General features: G+C 30.6%; 3 protein-coding genes and 1 long non-coding RNA gene across 7 annotated transcripts in view; 3 read left to right on the top strand and 1 right to left on the bottom strand.

The window, feature by feature from the left end:
- The first annotated feature begins 42 nt into the window (after nt 1–42).
- Nucleotides 43–6743, top strand: LOC130664545 (serine-rich adhesin for platelets). Of its 3 annotated transcripts, none has more exons than XM_057464497.1 (7): nt 43–217; nt 357–628; nt 975–1066; nt 1220–1362; nt 2283–2508; nt 2597–5587; nt 6047–6743. In XM_057464497.1, the coding sequence occupies exons 3-7, from the start codon at nt 1015–1017 to the stop codon at nt 6142–6144; spliced, it is 3510 nt and encodes a 1169-aa protein (XP_057320480.1). In that variant the 5' UTR covers nt 43–217; nt 357–628; nt 975–1014; the 3' UTR covers nt 6145–6743. The 3 variants fall into 3 exon arrangements, with proteins under 3 accessions (XP_057320480.1, XP_057320481.1, XP_057320479.1); XM_057464498.1 differs by lacking the exon at nt 43–217 and having other exon boundaries at nt 253–628; nt 2597–4551; nt 4630–5587; XM_057464496.1 differs by lacking the exon at nt 43–217 and having other exon boundaries at nt 254–628.
- A 142-nt stretch (nt 6744–6885) lies between these two features.
- Nucleotides 6886–11910, top strand: LOC130665233 (deleted in lung and esophageal cancer protein 1-like). Its single transcript, XM_057465554.1, has 8 exons — nt 6886–7773; nt 7852–8120; nt 8189–8285; nt 9259–9523; nt 9593–9675; nt 9751–9939; nt 10032–10259; nt 11803–11910. Exons 1-8 carry the CDS (start codon nt 7576–7578, stop codon nt 11908–11910), a joined length of 1437 nt encoding a protein of 478 aa, XP_057321537.1. The 5' UTR covers nt 6886–7575.
- A 2040-nt stretch (nt 11911–13950) lies between these two features.
- LOC130664550 (uncharacterized) lies at nt 13951–14596 on the bottom strand. The gene is made up of 3 exons (XR_008989424.1): nt 14458–14596; nt 14233–14390; nt 13951–14142 (listed from the first exon to the last, which is right to left on the bottom strand). It is a non-coding gene; the product is annotated as an uncharacterized LOC130664550 (long non-coding RNA).
- Nucleotides 14356–16091, top strand: part of LOC130664548 (G protein-coupled receptor kinase 1) — a 33188-nt gene continuing 31452 nt past the window's right edge. Inside the window, exons 1-2 of one of the 2 annotated variants that reach the window (XM_057464499.1) lie at nt 14356–14714; nt 14788–15686. In XM_057464499.1, the coding sequence (XP_057320482.1) occupies nt 15574–15686 (113 nt within the window). In that variant the 5' untranslated portion in view covers nt 14356–14714; nt 14788–15573. Of the gene's footprint in view, nt 15687–16091 lie in introns of both variants that reach the window. The other variant, XM_057464500.1, reaches the window with a different exon arrangement.

The following is a 16091-nucleotide window of genomic DNA, read 5'->3' as shown; positions in this document are numbered from 1 at the left end:
AAAGGAAATGGCGGCGCCACAGTCGCACGACGCGATCCGGTATAATGTCCCCGGTACTGCCGTTTGCGTCCCTGGCGTCGCAATAAAATTTTGCACGGAACATAATCCCCGGGGAAACGAGTGCCATCAAGTGAAAGAGTAACAATATCTTAGTATATGTAAAAAAAAATTTTAACACAAGAGTTAGTCTCACGTCTAAACTACATAAATTTATCAGGTAGTACAATATATATTAATATATATAGTTAACTAACTATAAAAAAAAATAATAATAACAGTAATAATTATAAAAGCGTCGTATAAAATATACGGCAATAGATAAATTATATTGTAATAAAGCCGCGAATATTTGATAGATATAAAGTTAACGCCAACGTGTGCTGGGGATATATATTCTTAAGGTGGGAAGTGAGAGCCATCTTGGAGAAGAGGATACACAACAGGGAAACGGATCGCCATCGAGCGGCACGATGGCATCATATCACGATAATAAAAGCTGCTTTGTGTCGTGGATTATTCTCTACTAAAAGTTTTATATTTATTAATTATCAAGACAATAAATAATACAACCAGTGGATCATTATTTCGCCGTTTATTTTTTTTTTATTTTACAATAATATTTATTAAGGTGAGTTTAATAGTTTATTTTTTTTTTAATTCAGTTTACTTACTAGTTATTTACGCCACTGGCCGCGTTTTCAATTATTTCTATCACTCTTTCCCTCGGAAATTTGTCGCCTTTTTTTATACTCGTTGCACATATATTATATATATAATAAGTTTATGTATTATAAGTTTATGCGGGAATCGGTTTAATTCGAATTCGATTTAATGTGTTATATATATGTGTATTCATTTTTTGTGTTCACGTGTAGAGAAATAATAGCGGGCTCGGGTTTTTTTTAAATTTTTTAAATCATTGTTTAGAGTCGGAGTACTTGTGATTTAAATTTTTTTTACTTTTTGTTCTCTAGATTTGACTGTGAGTAAATTTTCACAGTGTAATACTTCAAGATGGAAGGCGGCGATGGTTCTGCGGTAGTCAACAATCCTGCTGTTATCAAAGGTTAATATTTTTTAAAATTACTATTTATTTAATTTAAATTAATTGGAGATAATTTTGATTGTTAACTTGGAGATTCTGAGGATAAAATGAATTGTTAAATAATTTTTTAAAAGTGGTAATTGATATTTAATTGTATTGTTGTGTATTTTTTAGCTGCGCAAGAAGAGATAGGAAGACTTGATGTCCTGGTATGCGGACAGTGTCATTTGGTATTTCATTTCGTTGAAGAATTCCAAGAGCATCGTAATAAAGAGGGCGCTTGCACTAAAACATCACACTTTCGTGACAATGGAAATGTTAGTATTTTATTATTAATTTAAATAATGAAAAAAACAAACAAATGACTGCAAGGTGGCCACGATCCTAAAAAACGGGGAAATGGAACTTTGAAAAGTATCTGGGAATTTAATTGTGACAGTTGAAAATTTCAAATTTTTTTAAATAATACACTAGTCAGAAAAAATAAGGGATATCAAAAAAATTGTAAATTTTTAAGTGATTTTCCACAGGTTGTAACTCGAAGGAAAATAGTCGCGCAACAAAAACAAAAAAGAGAAATTGGAGCTTCAAGTGTCTGGTCTTTAAATTTTTTATTATGTGCGGGCCGGAGTAATCCTAAGAAAACCATCGAATAAAAATTTCAAAATTTTTGCTCGTCTTAAAAACGGTCTACGAGCTCCAATAAATTTTTTTCGATAATTATGATTGACTTTTGATTACTCCGAAATCGTGCATAATAAAAAAATTTAAAGACCAGGTCAGAAAACTAGACACTTGAAGCTACAATTTGTCTTTTTTGTTTTAGTTGCACGACCATTTTCCTTCGAGTTACAGCCTGGAGAAAATCACTTAAAAATTTACAATTTTTTTAATATCCTTAATTTTTGTGACTAGTGTATTTTTAATTTATTTTAATCATAAAATTTCTTATTAAATATTTTAACTTACATATTTTTAACATCGAGTAATCAAAAGTCCGCCTTATTAATTTATTTTATTGACTTTCTTTTGGTTCCTCGCATGATTTAATCATCAGATTAAATTATTGACAATTAAAATATAATAAAAACTTGAATATCAATGATACGAATAAAATTTCTGAATCAGGGAAAAATGTGAAAAACTTTACTGGAAAACCGGCAAATATCATGGCCATCCTGGACTGTATTTTTTATTGCTTTTATTAATAATAAATAAAACAATTTTATTTTTTCAGAATGAACAGAAAGCTCAAGTCTGGGCGTTTTTACTGTGGAAAGACACACAAATACAGCAAGAAACAACTGATAAAGATTCAGTTACTTCATGGAAATTGTATCAGAAGTGGTGTAAAATGGAGCAGCATGTCCGGGAAACATGGATCACTGCTGGCAGAACTATTCAAGCGTTTACTAAGATCAATAACGCTAAAATGACAGACATTAGACCACAAAATACCGATGGTAAATTTATTACAGATTTAATTAGAGTTCTTATTAAGGGTAATATAAACGTCGGTGATATTTTAACTGGTTCTTTATTTTATTTAAGGTATGAAACAACAAATAGTACGGAAAGTAATACGCAATGGCCAGCCAGAAGAGTCTACTGAAGCCAAAAAAGAAGTTATCAAGGCCGAAGTAAAGACAGAGGCATCAGAGTCAGCTCCGACAACAACGACACCGATCTCAACACCGACTCAAATTAAAAAAGTTATTCAAACCCGACCTAAGGCTTTTGTTAAGCCTCGAGTTAGGCCGGGCAAGGCACCAACTGACGGAGATGAGCCCAATGAAGACGAATTTGCTGTTGAAAAAATAATGGCCAAACGTTACAACACCAAGAAACGTTGCGCTGAATATTATTTGAAATGGGAGGGTTACACTCCTGAATACAATACTTGGGAATCGGCTGACGTTGTGTCGTCATGTAAATTTTTGTTAGAAGAATTCGAGCGTAATTTAGCCAAGCAAAAAGAAATGAAAGAATTGAAAGCACAGCAATTGGCACAGCAGCAGCAACAACAGCAGCAGCAGACAACTAAAATAATAACCAGGACAGTACCCCAGAAGACGATTATCAAAGCGGAACCGAGTACACCAGGACCGAGTTCTGCTGCACAAATAACACGTCCGATGCGGTCAAGTAAGTCGAAGGCTATGGATCAAGTGAAGCAATGGTGTGGATCCATGAAAGAGGAAGAAAATGAACTCCTGGGTAAACGCCGTGCCGATTTGACTGACAGCGACTCAGATACAACTGCAGCTAAACGACCAAAAGGGGAGATGGGTAGTGATGAAGAGTGGACTGGTGAGTCTGAGGAAGAACGTATCGCCGCTTCAGGGCGCAGTGACGTCATTCAACGTGCGTTCAATCGCGCGAATGCTCAGTCCAATGGTAACAACAAAACTTCTGTATCAAGTTCTGACTTGGCAACTTCTCTTGGTCTCCAGTCGCCAGATCCTACCAAATCTTCTACTCATCAATCACCAGTTCTTGTCGCAAATGCCAAAGGAGTTGTCAAAGTCGATCCTAAACAGATGCCGAACTTGGCATCCGGTGTTTATGTCATGTCTAAGAAGGAAGGAATCATCAAACTCGATTCTTCGCCAGGTGCTAAACCTATGAAAGGTGGCCAAGGTGTTCTTATGGTACAGAATCGTGAAACTGCCGTAGTACGAAGACAAGTGATAACGCAATCCCAGGCAAACTCAATGCCTGTAAAAGTTGTCTCTAAGCCTGACGGTAGTCAGGTTGTTACACAAATGAAAGTGATCTCAAAACAAGTACCGGTTAAACCACGGCCATCATTAGGACCTAAAGCTGAGCCAGTTAAAATTCAACCTAAGCCAGACCCTACGCAACTCCAACAGATTCATGTGGTGACTGCGGTACAAAATCCAATAGGCATGCAGCCGAGGATGACTTCAAATGTACGACCGACGACTATTCAACAGCAACAAAAGACACCTGATGGACGTCCACTGCTTCCCAGACCGACAGTCCGTGGTCAAGCACCAACTAGTGTCCTTGGTATTGGGTCTATTCGTAGTCCTGTACGTGCACCAGCGCCAAGGCTTCAAACACCACAGACACGTACCCCGATGCAGAAACGCATTATGTCCAGCTCACCCCAAGCAACAATAAGTCCTAATCAACAGGCTCAAATACGTGCTAAATATATTGCAGCACCTGGTCAGGTTGTAAAAACTGTCAGTCCAAACCAAGCTAAACAGTCGCCTAAAATAATACCTGGTAACAAACCACCGCAGTCACTAATATCACCTCAGCAAAAAATTCTCATGGCTAAAAGAAAGACTCAAGAAATAACTTCTCAAGGTGTGAAGACTCCAGTAAAAACAATGGTTGCAAATACAAAGCCACCACTGGGACGAGGACGTGGTAAAATAACAACAGCAGCATCAGCAGCAGCAGTTCCAGCACCGGGTAAACCCAAGGAAACAAAAATTGTCGAGAGCGATGGACTTCACATGGAATTTCAGGAAGTAGGGAGTGAAGAGAGCAGTGATGAAGCCGAACCTGATGTTTCATCAGAGGCCGATAATGTATGTAATATTCCGCAGAATCCACCGGAGAGTCCAGAGAGGCCGTTCACACTCTGCCCGCTGACTGGACGAATCATCGGTGAGGATGGAGAACCAGTTGCCGAGCCAGAACCATCGACACCCCATACATCGACAGTCGACACAACTGCTGGAGCTTCAATTACAGGTACAACTGTTACAGCAACCACCTCATCAACCGAGAGCATGGACACATCAACGACCACAACGACGACAACAGCCGAGTTAGTTTTACCCTCGTTAGAATCACTGACAGAGACAAATAGTATAATGCGCGTTGAAATGAGCCCAGGTGGGACAACAGGTACGATTGTACAAGCTAGCACTGATCCATCAGCCCAATTAAGTCTTGCAGGCGTAACAATAGCACCAGATCTTCCGTGTCTGGATGACACAGCGACCACTTCCGTTACAGCAGCACAGCCAACAGTCTCACTCACCGAGTCAATATCTTCAGAGTCTGCGGCAACGACGGCCGGGTTAACTGGCACGATAGTAACTAGCACAGCCTCAACTGTCACTCATGTCAAGCAGGAGATAAAGGAGGAGACAAAAGTCGTTGCCGATGACGCGACAAATGTTGTAACAATAACGGGGGAGGACGGTGTTGTATACCAAGTTGCAGGTCACGCTGAAGACGGCCAGACATTGCTGGTGACACGTGGTGCCGATGGAGAGCAGCAGTGCGTCTACGTCACGACTGAACAGCAGGGTGATGAGGGCTCTGTTCTCACTCTCGATCACGCTGTCGCTGAAGCTGTTGCCCAGCTAATGCCCGATCAGGTAAATCTCACGCCCCAGTTCTACGTCAAAGAGGCCGAAGGTGAGGCCGCTGATAATCAAATGGTCATGTCTATTATGGATAATTCGGCTGCGGGGGCTGTTGGTACCCAAGAAGACCCTGACGGTCAAGCTCAAGTCGTTGCTCAGGTTGTACAAGCTGACGAACCTACGCCAGGTAACATTTTATTTTCAATAATTTATTTATTTTTTTTATTTATTCTACATAGAAAAAAAAGATTTCTTGGCGTAAGAAAAATTTTTTATTATGAAATGAAAATAAAAATTTTCTTGGGACTGGAAAAAATTATGATCCTGGAGTTGGCAGACTATTGAAAATTTTCGAACTTTTTCTTTCAACAAATTTATTTAAAAAAAAAAAACTAAAGAAATGCACATGTAGAAAATTTAAAAAACTATAAGTGCAATTTTTTAAAAATATTTTTTGGTTTAAATTTATCATTTAAAAAAAAAAAAAATCATTCGACGTCGGCTAATTTCAGTATCAAAAAAATTTCTTAGCGCAAGAAATTTTTTCCTCGCCCTAAGGAAATTTTTGTTTTCAATTTAAAACGCAAGAAATTTTTTTTTGTGTAGATCCATTTAGTAATAAATTAATTAAATTTTTTTTCTTCAGGTGGTACCAGGCGAGTTGTTCTCTTACTTCCGGATGGTAATTTAATGATGACTGAAGTCGACGAAGAACAGTATGCTGCTTTAGAGCTCGACAAATGAGTCTAAAGTGTTTTTATAATTATAAAGAAATAAAAAAATTTTATATATACATATATATAGATATACATATATATTTATATATAATACAGAACATGATAAACTTGGATTGAGTTTAATGATAAGTTGTATGAGTTAACGTCCATCAAAACTAAAAGTATGACGATTAATAAGCAAATGAATATTAATTACAATATTAATTACATAAAAATGGGATAGAAAATAAAAAAATTATTATTAATGTATATATGTAAGAATCGTTAGCTCTGTACGACAATTGATGATGTTGATGGTAATATCACGTTATAAGACTCGCTTTTTATCAGCTAAATAAATAATTAAATGATGTAAAGACGCTAAAGGAAAAGAAGAAAACATTTAATAGATCGAGCAAGTAACAATTCAATTTAAATTGTGACTAATAATTAAAATAAATTGACAAAAAATATTAAGAAAAAATCCAACATTGATAAGTTTATATAATTATAAGTTTAAAATAAATAAATTGTATTTTAGAAATTTCAGTATGTAATGACAAACCGCTCTTATATATTTTACTTTTCACATTAAAAAGGAAAAATAAACTTGTAATTGTGCAAATATATTTGCATTGCTATAGATTATGACACATTATTAATTATTAAATTTAATTAATAAGATATTCACATACTTCACATTTAAATTTAATCACGTAAACAAACAATAGATGTAATAAAAAAAAAGTACAGTTATTTTAAACTATAAATGATTTTTAACAATAATATAAAAATAAAAATTAAAAATAATCACCTGGAATTTTATATTTTACAATTGTAAGAGAGCTACACAATACACTTAGTTACAAATTTTAATTAATTCATTGATTATTATTATTAAAGTTATTTTAGTCGCACCAATGAACAAAACTATTGGGAAAAAAATAATTAAAGAAAAAAATGATAATTAAAAATAATAGTAGATTAAGTACAAGAGATTGGAAGGGAATGGTATGAAGCCAATTCAAATTTTTAAATTTTTATTTCAATAAAAAGATCTCCGATCTTTTTAAAAATCTCGGATTCGTGATTAGTTGGCTCTCGTGGGAGATAATTATAATTAAGTAATAATTAAAATTAATTAAGTGTGTACTCGATTTATCAATCTCTTATTTCTTCAATGTCGTGTTACCCCTGGATGATAGATTAATTAATTAATTAATTAATTAAAAATAGTTAAGGAAATGAGTGAATGATATTTGAATAAATGATTAAATATTAATTAATAATTATGGGGTAATGACATTCGTATAATGTAAGAGTCCAATAAAAAAAATACGTTCTTACACGAAATAATATTTTTAATTAGTTTTAATTAATTAAATATTATTATTATTTTATAAATATATTTTAATAAATTAAGAATTTTAATTTAAATATTATTTATTATTTGTAGTATATGACAATTGATAAGCGATTTTTTTTTTACTTTTATTTTCGCGTTAATATGGAGTCTGATGGTAAATTAAGTGAAGTAATTAATAATTGCGGTGAAGATGAATTTAATTGGATGAAAAATGTAAATATCCGAGGATTAATTGAAGAAATTTTTAAAGATTTTTTTGAAGACGTGGATTTAAGTGAAGTCGATACTGAGGTACATCAATTATTTTTTATAAATGAATTAATTAATTAGTTGATTAATTATTTCTATTTATTTTAATTATTCTTACAGGAGTTCGATAATTATAAACAATCGATTGAAGAAATAAATAACGCGAGGAAAATAATCGCTGCTGGATATCAAACTGATAATGGAGATGTAATTAAATCAGATAAATTTATTATTATTTATCCTGATGACTTGGCATTGATTAAGAAGAAGTTACAAGTGGATATGATTCCCAATAGTAGGGGAGCTGAAGAAAATTTAGGGGAGAGATCACGTCGAGGAAGAGAATTGAAAATAAAATCGAGTAATCGATCAAGTTTAACTCAACCGGTGTAAGTATCTAATTAATGAGATCGTGGTTCGTAAGACTAATGATTACATTAGTAAATAAATTGTTTAGACGCAGTATCCTGAGGATAATGGAACCGAAAAAAATTATAGTTGCCACGCCGGTGGAAATTAAATTTAATAATTACCAATTAAATAAACTCTACAAAGTTAATTATATTTTTTTAATTATGTTAATTAGTTACTAGTTACTACTAGGGGTGTACGAATCAGACCGAATCGAGTAATTCGAATTATTCGTCAATTTTTTAATTATTCGATACAAATCCAGAAAGTTCTGATCAAAGAAAGTTTTCTAATTATTTGTCAATTTTAAAAGTATCCGTAAGATTTTGAATAATTTCAAAATTATTCGATACAAATTAAAATTTTGGAATTATTCGTAGATAATTTTCGAATTATTATTTTAAAAGTATCCATAAGTTCTTGAATAATTTTTAAATTTTCAAATTATTCGATACAAATCAATAAAATTTTGTAATTGTTCGTAAATAATTTTCGAATTATTTCTCAATTTCCAAAGTATCCGAATTTTTCTGAATAATTCTTAAATTTTCAAATTATTCGATACAAATCAAGAAAATTCTGATAAAAGAAAATTTTTGAATTATTTATAAATTTTGAAAGTATCCGAATTTTTTGAATAATTTTAAAATTTTCAAATTACTCGATACAAATCAAGATAAGTCTGATAGAAGAAAATTTTGGAATGATTCGTGAATAATTTTCGAATTATTATTTCAAAAGTATCCAAAAATTTTCGAATTGTTTGTCAATTTTGAGTGTCCAGAAGTTTTTTAATAATTTAAAAATTTTCAAATTATTCGATATAAATGGAGGAAATTCTGTCCAAAGAAAATTTTGCAATTCGTAAATTTCAAACAATTCGATAATTTTTCAATAATTCAGGAAATTTCGAATTAATTGAAAATTTACAAATCATTCGAAAATTTACAAGTAATTTGAAAATTTTCAAAATATTCGAGTTATTCTCAAGTTCCAATTGAACAGTTCGATTTGATTCGATACGAATAATTCGTAATTTCGAACTATTCGCACATCACTAATTACTACTCTTAAATGAAGTTATGAAAAAAAAAACGTAATTTTAACTGATTGTAGAAAAAAGCGGTAATTAAAAATGTAAGTAACGTTTTAGCAAGATATCAAGTAGACAAAAGACCAGAGGGTTCTAAATTTCGTGTCTTAATTTCTACATCACGAGGAGAAAAAGAACATTTAGCTCCTGGAATGCAAGCGTTTGTAATTATTTATTTTGAATCGGAATTTCCGGACGAGTTTACAGAACAAGTAAACATTCGTGTGCAAAACGGAAAATCAATTGCTATTAATCTTCATGCTTATCGAGATTGTCCAGTGCTCGAAAGTAAAATAATTGTCTAATTAATTTTATTAATTAAAAGTTTTATTATCCAATTTTTAATTACTTTTATAGTAACGAATATTTATGATCCATGTTTATGTCTGACTTCGAAAACTTTAACGCCGACAACTGATGTCACCAGTGAAATTTTATCAGTTAAATTTTTTAAATTATTTGCCGCCAATTTTTATTGTTAATTAATTAATTAATTAATTATTTTTATATTTTAGTGGAATAATTATAATAAAAATATAGACAGTGATAATTTAAATTGTGATCCAATGATCGAAACAGAATTAGAATGTGGAAACTGTTTTGTTGGGGAAGAAATAAATATTAAATTGCAGGTAAAAAATAATGGAGGTGATGGTAAATTTTTTTTAATCAATGAAATTGATTGGTATACTATGGATATTAATGTGAGTAATTATTTATTTTTTTTTTTTTTAACTGTTTTTTATATTTATTATTTTTTATTAACTTATTTTTTAAAAGTACTATTATTTTAAAGAACATTACGGAAGACAATGATGTCATGTTGAGTTGTTTTAATATTTCGCCTGCTTATTTTACACTCAAAAGAAATGAAATAATTATTTTAAATATTTTTTTTACCCCAAGTACACATGGAATGCATGTTGATAAGCTTTTAATTATATGTGATAATTATTCGATTAAATTATTAGATATACTTGGCGATGGAATTTTATTTGAACAAGATTTTATTCAGTTTAAATACGTAGGGGTTTTTTTTTAAGGGGAGCACTAGTGTAACTGCCGGAAAAAAAATGATTTTGGGGAATTTTTTTAAAGAAAACTACTGCATGGAATTTTTTTAATATTTTGAGGATATATTTTTGGATATATAGTAAACACATGATTAAATTTTTGGACAAAAAATTGAAAAGTCAGCGAGTTCGCAAAATCCCAAGGCTCCAAAAAAAATTCCACTGCTGGAACAGTGTAGGAAATGAAAAATACCGAAAAGTTTATTAAATTAAAAGGTATTGTCCGTATTATGACCCTCAATCGAAAAGAAAAATTTCAATTTAACAAAGTGGCGGAGTTTAAATAAAAAGTGTCAAATTTTGAGCAAAAATTTGATGATTTTTGGCCTGGCAAAATTACATTTTCTATTCGGTCGGAAAACTGGAGGTTTATGGTATGGAGAAACACATAAAAAAAGCTCGTGGTGGCCACATTTCTGGAAAGCCTGGAAATGTTAGGGAATTATAAATATACTGGAAAAATGAGGAAAAAGTCAGGGAATTTCATCACAAAGCTGGAAAAAGTTTATTTTCTTTTCTTTTGACTGAGAAAATCCGATAAATTTTTTTTCTGTCAAAACTGTTCAAAAAGTGGCGCGGCGCGAATGCGATTGTAATATCATTTTGAAAAAAAAATTAGTAGAAATTGATTCCAATAGCGAAAAAATGAAGCAGTTTGAATTAAAAAGGCTGTTAGAAAAAAAAAGTCTTAGTAGAAACCAATCGTCAGGATCTTCAAGCCATTAACATGCATATTGACAAGTTAAAAAACCAAAAACATTAAAAGTATACATAAGTATTGAACTAATAAGTTTCACTATATTTATTATTCGCGTACTTGATTAATATTTTATTAATATTCTATAAAACGTTCTTATTTATGAAATTTATTCTAGTGAAAATGAAAAATTTATTTATATTTTATTATAGAGTAAGTTATATAAAAACAAAGATTTAAAATCAAAAATAAAAAATCATTCATTTAATAAATAAAAAAAACCTATGAACATTGACAAATAATAAAATAAACTTTCATTTTTTTAACGACAATGATTGATTATTTATTGAACTGACTTACACCATTTTATTTTGAATTAAATAAATATTTCCAATGATTTAATATTACTACATATAGTCAGGAAATTTTTTAATTATTTGACTGGAATACCCGGGAAAGTCAGGGAATTTCAGGTTCAAAAATTTGTGGTCACCATGAAGCTTCAATAAGAATCAAATCAATTGGATGATTTGTCTTCGAGTTATAACTGCAGCGATTTTGAAAAATGTATTTTTGAGAACCGATGAGCGGCTGCTCTTCACATTGCTGTAACTCAAAAAAACTATTTGAGATATGTACTAGAAGTAGTATGTTATTTTTGAAAGTATAGACTATGGGAATATGCAAAAAAAAAAAAAAAAAAAATTGATTTTTCCAAAATTTCACACTAGTGGTCCCCCTTAATTAATAATAATTTTTAATAAAATAATTTAAAAATTCAAATAATTTATTTTTAGAAAGAAAACAGTAACGATGAACGGGTAATTGATAACTGGCTTATCGATTTAGGAGTAATTGATTCCAATAATAATTTTGTACCATTTAGCATTACAAATTTATGGTAATAATAATAATTACAATGATAATAAATATATGATGAACTATAATTATTATTTGATTAAATTGAAAATAAATTAAAGTGAATTAGAGATATATTACTATTGGAAAAAAAATAATTCAAGATACAATAACGATGAAAATGAATCGTTGAGTGATTTCCCATTGGATTCAATTAAAATAGATTCGATCAGTGGCCTCTTTTCTCCATCATCAACCCAACAATTCACTCTCACAATCGATACGATAAATTTAGACGGTGGAAATTATCATACTGAATTACAGTTGTCTATAATCAGTCAATTAAAGCCTATAATTAATTTATAATTATGACATTCCGCGGCTCTGCGTATTTTTGAACTACAAATATTATTTTTAATTTTTTTAAACGCCAATTTGTTGGTTTTATTTCATCTACGTATCAATGAATTGATTAAAAAATTAATTAGAATTTTCTCTGATTTATTATGAATTTTTTTTACCAGTCGCTCATTAATTATTTGAAAAGTTACATAAATATAAATATATATTTATATATTTTTTTTTTTTCATTAATCCATAGATGAGCACGTGGGAAAAAAAATATTTATGAGATAAAAAAAAAGCTAAGCCACGTAATTGCATAATTATCTAATATTTCATTTTTGTTTTTACATTTTTTTAATTTAATTTATTAGACTTTTTTTAGAAGACATTCCTGCGGCAGCAATTACTACAAATAAATTTTTAATTTATGGCTGCAATAATAAACGTCGTAAATGTATGAACGTAAGTGTTTATTAAAATTATTAATTGACGTAAAAGTCTTAATTATCCACACTATAAGACGTGTGTTCGACATCATACTTAATTTATTATTCATTACTAGTTTATTTTAAATGCATTTGAATTGATGCCTCTGTTAATTAAATCAACCGTTTTTACTATTAATGATTTTAATTTTGCAATAAATATTGAACTTTTTATATGAGTACTCGAACGTACTAATTATTAACATGACCTATATTTCTATGAAATTTATAGTTTTTTAAATATTTTCATAAACGTCACAGAATTTAATCTTTTCGTATCATAAACTATAAGTGTAATTTTTTGAGTTTTAAATATTGACGTCTTATGATGCTGAAAGTAGCAGACATTAAAATATTTTTTTCTTTAAAAAAAAAATGAAATACTTATGGGTAAAAATTAATTATCTCACCGAAAAATTAACTGCTAAAAGACTTGACACAAGTGACGATAAAAAGTAAATTACTAATAATTGTCAAATAAGTCATCATCTAAACGATTTTTTAATTGAAATGGCTTTTTGAAGACGGAAAAAAAAATGATTCTAAAGTTAGTAGACAACGATCAATTTTTGAATTTTTTTCAATAAATCAATTACAAAAATAAGGAAATCTAAAAATATGCACTTGTAGAAAATTAAAAAAGCTATAATTGCAATTTTTTGAAATACTTTTTTTTATAACTTATCTTTTAAAAAAAATTCAAAAATTATTAGACGTCGGTTAACTTTAATGATTCTGAAGTTAGCAAATAATTAACAATTTTCAAATTTTTTTTTCAACAAATCAATTAAAAAAAAAAACTAAAAATATGCACATGTAGAAAATTAAAAAAACTTTCGATGCAATTTAAAAAAAAAAATTGTTTTTTATAACTTATCGTTATCAAAAAAATTCAAAAATAATTAGATGTCGGCTAACTTCAGTATCATCGACTTTAGTATCATAAAAAAGAAGACAAATTTTCTATGACTTCTAGGACCAAAATCTGTATGTTTTATCTACATAAAAAACTAGGCTTTGAGACAAAAAAATTTGTCTTGTCCTTTTAGAAGACATCTTTATAACATCTTAAAGTTGTCTCTGTGCTAATTGATTAATAACTTATTTATAAAAACACAAAATTGCTGAATATTTGTTACTGTCAGCATCATGACGTCTCAGAAAAAACTTATTAATATTTTTTTCAAATTTTACTTGACAATTTAACAATAAATTTTTAAATATTTATATTTATTATTACAGTCGATTGATATTTGTATAGGCCATATTGAAGTACATGGAAAAATTTATTGACATTAATTAAATCTCATTAACATCAGTTACAAAATACCATAAAAATAATCCGATATTTTATTAACAATTTTAACAAATGAAGAATATGATCTTCAATTTTAAAAACCATCTGCATCGTCTTCACCATGACTAGATTTAATTTACGACCCTCGTGTCCTAAATATCAGAGAATTAGAAAGTTAAAAAATCATTTAATTAAATTCGCCATCAAAAACAAAACAATGAAAAGAAAAAGAAGACACCAACTGTACCAACAGAGCCTGAAACAAAAGTAACTTCAGCATATTCCCGTAATTTAAAGCCGAGTCGCTACAATGACATCGAGGTCGAGAAATCACTTCTAACAAAATTCTCTACAGTCTCCGGCCAATCAGGGTGCGGACGAGGTCACAGTCAGGAAGTAACTAGTGTATATATCTTAAAAGTTAATACTACGTAATATAACTATATATATTCATAGTTTATGCATACCAACAACTCGAGTTTTGATACGTGAGTTAGTGCATGAGTGTCATATCCTCGTCCCCGTCATTGTCGTTTTCCCGACAAAAAGGTCACTAACAAATTTACCTGTCATCCTCACAGCCAACCAGCATAAACAATACAACAAAACACCACCTGTAAACACACCTGAGTTTACTCATTAGTATTTTATTAACATAATAATTATAATTATAATCACAATCATAATCATAATCACAATAATAACAAGAGTTTTAATTTATCAGGTGAGGAAAATTATTTAAATTTTCGTTTATTTATTGGAGCACTTAATAAATAATTATTTTTTTATGTTGCCAGTGAGTGAATAATTTAAAGAAAGAGAGAAAGTTTAAATAAAATATATAAATAACAATTGTATGACCAAAGTGAACTCCCGGTGTTGCCTTCCGTGATCGCTGTGTCGTGCTGAGAGTGATAAAAGTCTAAGGGGATATCCTACAAGCACAACATTAATAATAATAATAATAATATTTATAAATCATTAAGTGCTACGCAAATTAATGAAACGTAATGACGATGTAACGACAATGACTCCTTGGTAACTGTCAGTGTTTTAAATTTAAAAGGGTTAAAATAATTAATTTAAAAGTTAATCGGGTTAAATAATTTAAAACTGTTGTTGGTAAAAAAAGTTTTTCAATCATGTATAGACAAAGTGTGCGATAAAAGTTAATTGGATTGTCAGGAAGTATTTTTTTTTATCAACGTATTGAAGATCATCATCGGAAGCATTGAATTTATCGGTATCAAGATCAAGATCAGGATCTTGAGTAGAGTAGAGGATTTCTAGTAGTGGATATCGTGGTCACTGAGATCACGATAAGCGATAAGATTTGAAATTTAAACTAAAAGTTTTTAAGGAGATTTAAAATAAGAGACGGGTGAGTGTAAGACGTCGGTAATTCGCCGCTGTGGCTACTGGCCGCAGCGGTGCCGTCAACAACGCGGACACTTGAAGATTTGAACGTTTTTTTTGGGTGAAAAGTACTCGAGTTTTTGGGTACTGGTTTGTAGCAGACAGACGACAGTATTATTTATTATTCTAGCGATAATAAATTACCAGAAATTAAGTGATTTATCAACATGGCGGATCTTGAAGCTGTTCTCGCTGATGTCAGCTATCTCATGGCTATGGAGAAGAGTAAATGTACTCCAGCAGCACGAGCTAGCAAGAAAATAGTCCTTCCAGATCCTAGGTACAGATTTTTTTATTTATTTATTTATGAGTCTTTGTCACTGTCATTATTTATTTACTCGAAGGTATCTCACTTTTTTGGGAACAGTCCTGATTTATTGTCTTAGATAGGGCGGTAAAAGTAGCAAAGCTCTCCATTATCTGCTCAACGTTAATGAGCTTAATTTTTTATAAGCGGGAAATACTAATGTAGGAAGTCAAATATTATGTTTACAAACAATTGTCCCGGAGCATCGATCCTACTAAAATTGGGGCGTTTGACCCCCCGGCCACTCTGTCTCTCCCTCTCGCTCCTTTTTTTAAACTCGGGATAGACTAAATATTTTTTCTTACACAAAAAGGTGAAAAAATTCTTTCATTCATTCATTCATTCATTAACATTTTTTTTTTTTATTTTCTATTTGAT

The sequence above is a fragment of the Microplitis mediator genome, chromosome 3 (genome assembly GCF_029852145.1).
Source record: "Microplitis mediator isolate UGA2020A chromosome 3, iyMicMedi2.1, whole genome shotgun sequence".
NCBI lineage: Eukaryota > Metazoa > Arthropoda > Insecta > Hymenoptera > Braconidae > Microplitis > Microplitis mediator.
Note: the sequence above shows the minus strand (reverse complement) of the source record. Positions and strands in the feature narration are given on the sequence as shown.

Bases quoted from the DNA above. Each gene is read 5' to 3' on its own strand.
- LOC130664545 (XM_057464497.1), top strand. From the start codon at position 1,015: ATGGAAGGCGGCGATGGTTCTGCGGTAGTCAACAATCCTGCTGTTATC. The intron at 1,067-1,219 runs GTTAATATTTTT...TGTATTTTTTAG, and splicing joins CAATCCTGCTGTTATCAAAG to CTGCGCAAGAAGAGATAGGA. The intron at 5,588-6,046 runs GTAACATTTTAT...TTTTTTCTTCAG, and splicing joins AGCTGACGAACCTACGCCAG to GTGGTACCAGGCGAGTTGTT.
- LOC130665233 (XM_057465554.1), top strand. From the start codon at position 7,576: ATGACAATTGATAAGCGATTTTTTTTTTACTTTTATTTTCGCGTTAAT. The intron at 8,121-8,188 runs GTAAGTATCTAA...TAAATTGTTTAG, and splicing joins TCAAGTTTAACTCAACCGGT to ACGCAGTATCCTGAGGATAA. The intron at 9,676-9,750 runs GTTAAATTTTTT...TTTATATTTTAG, and splicing joins TCACCAGTGAAATTTTATCA to TGGAATAATTATAATAAAAA.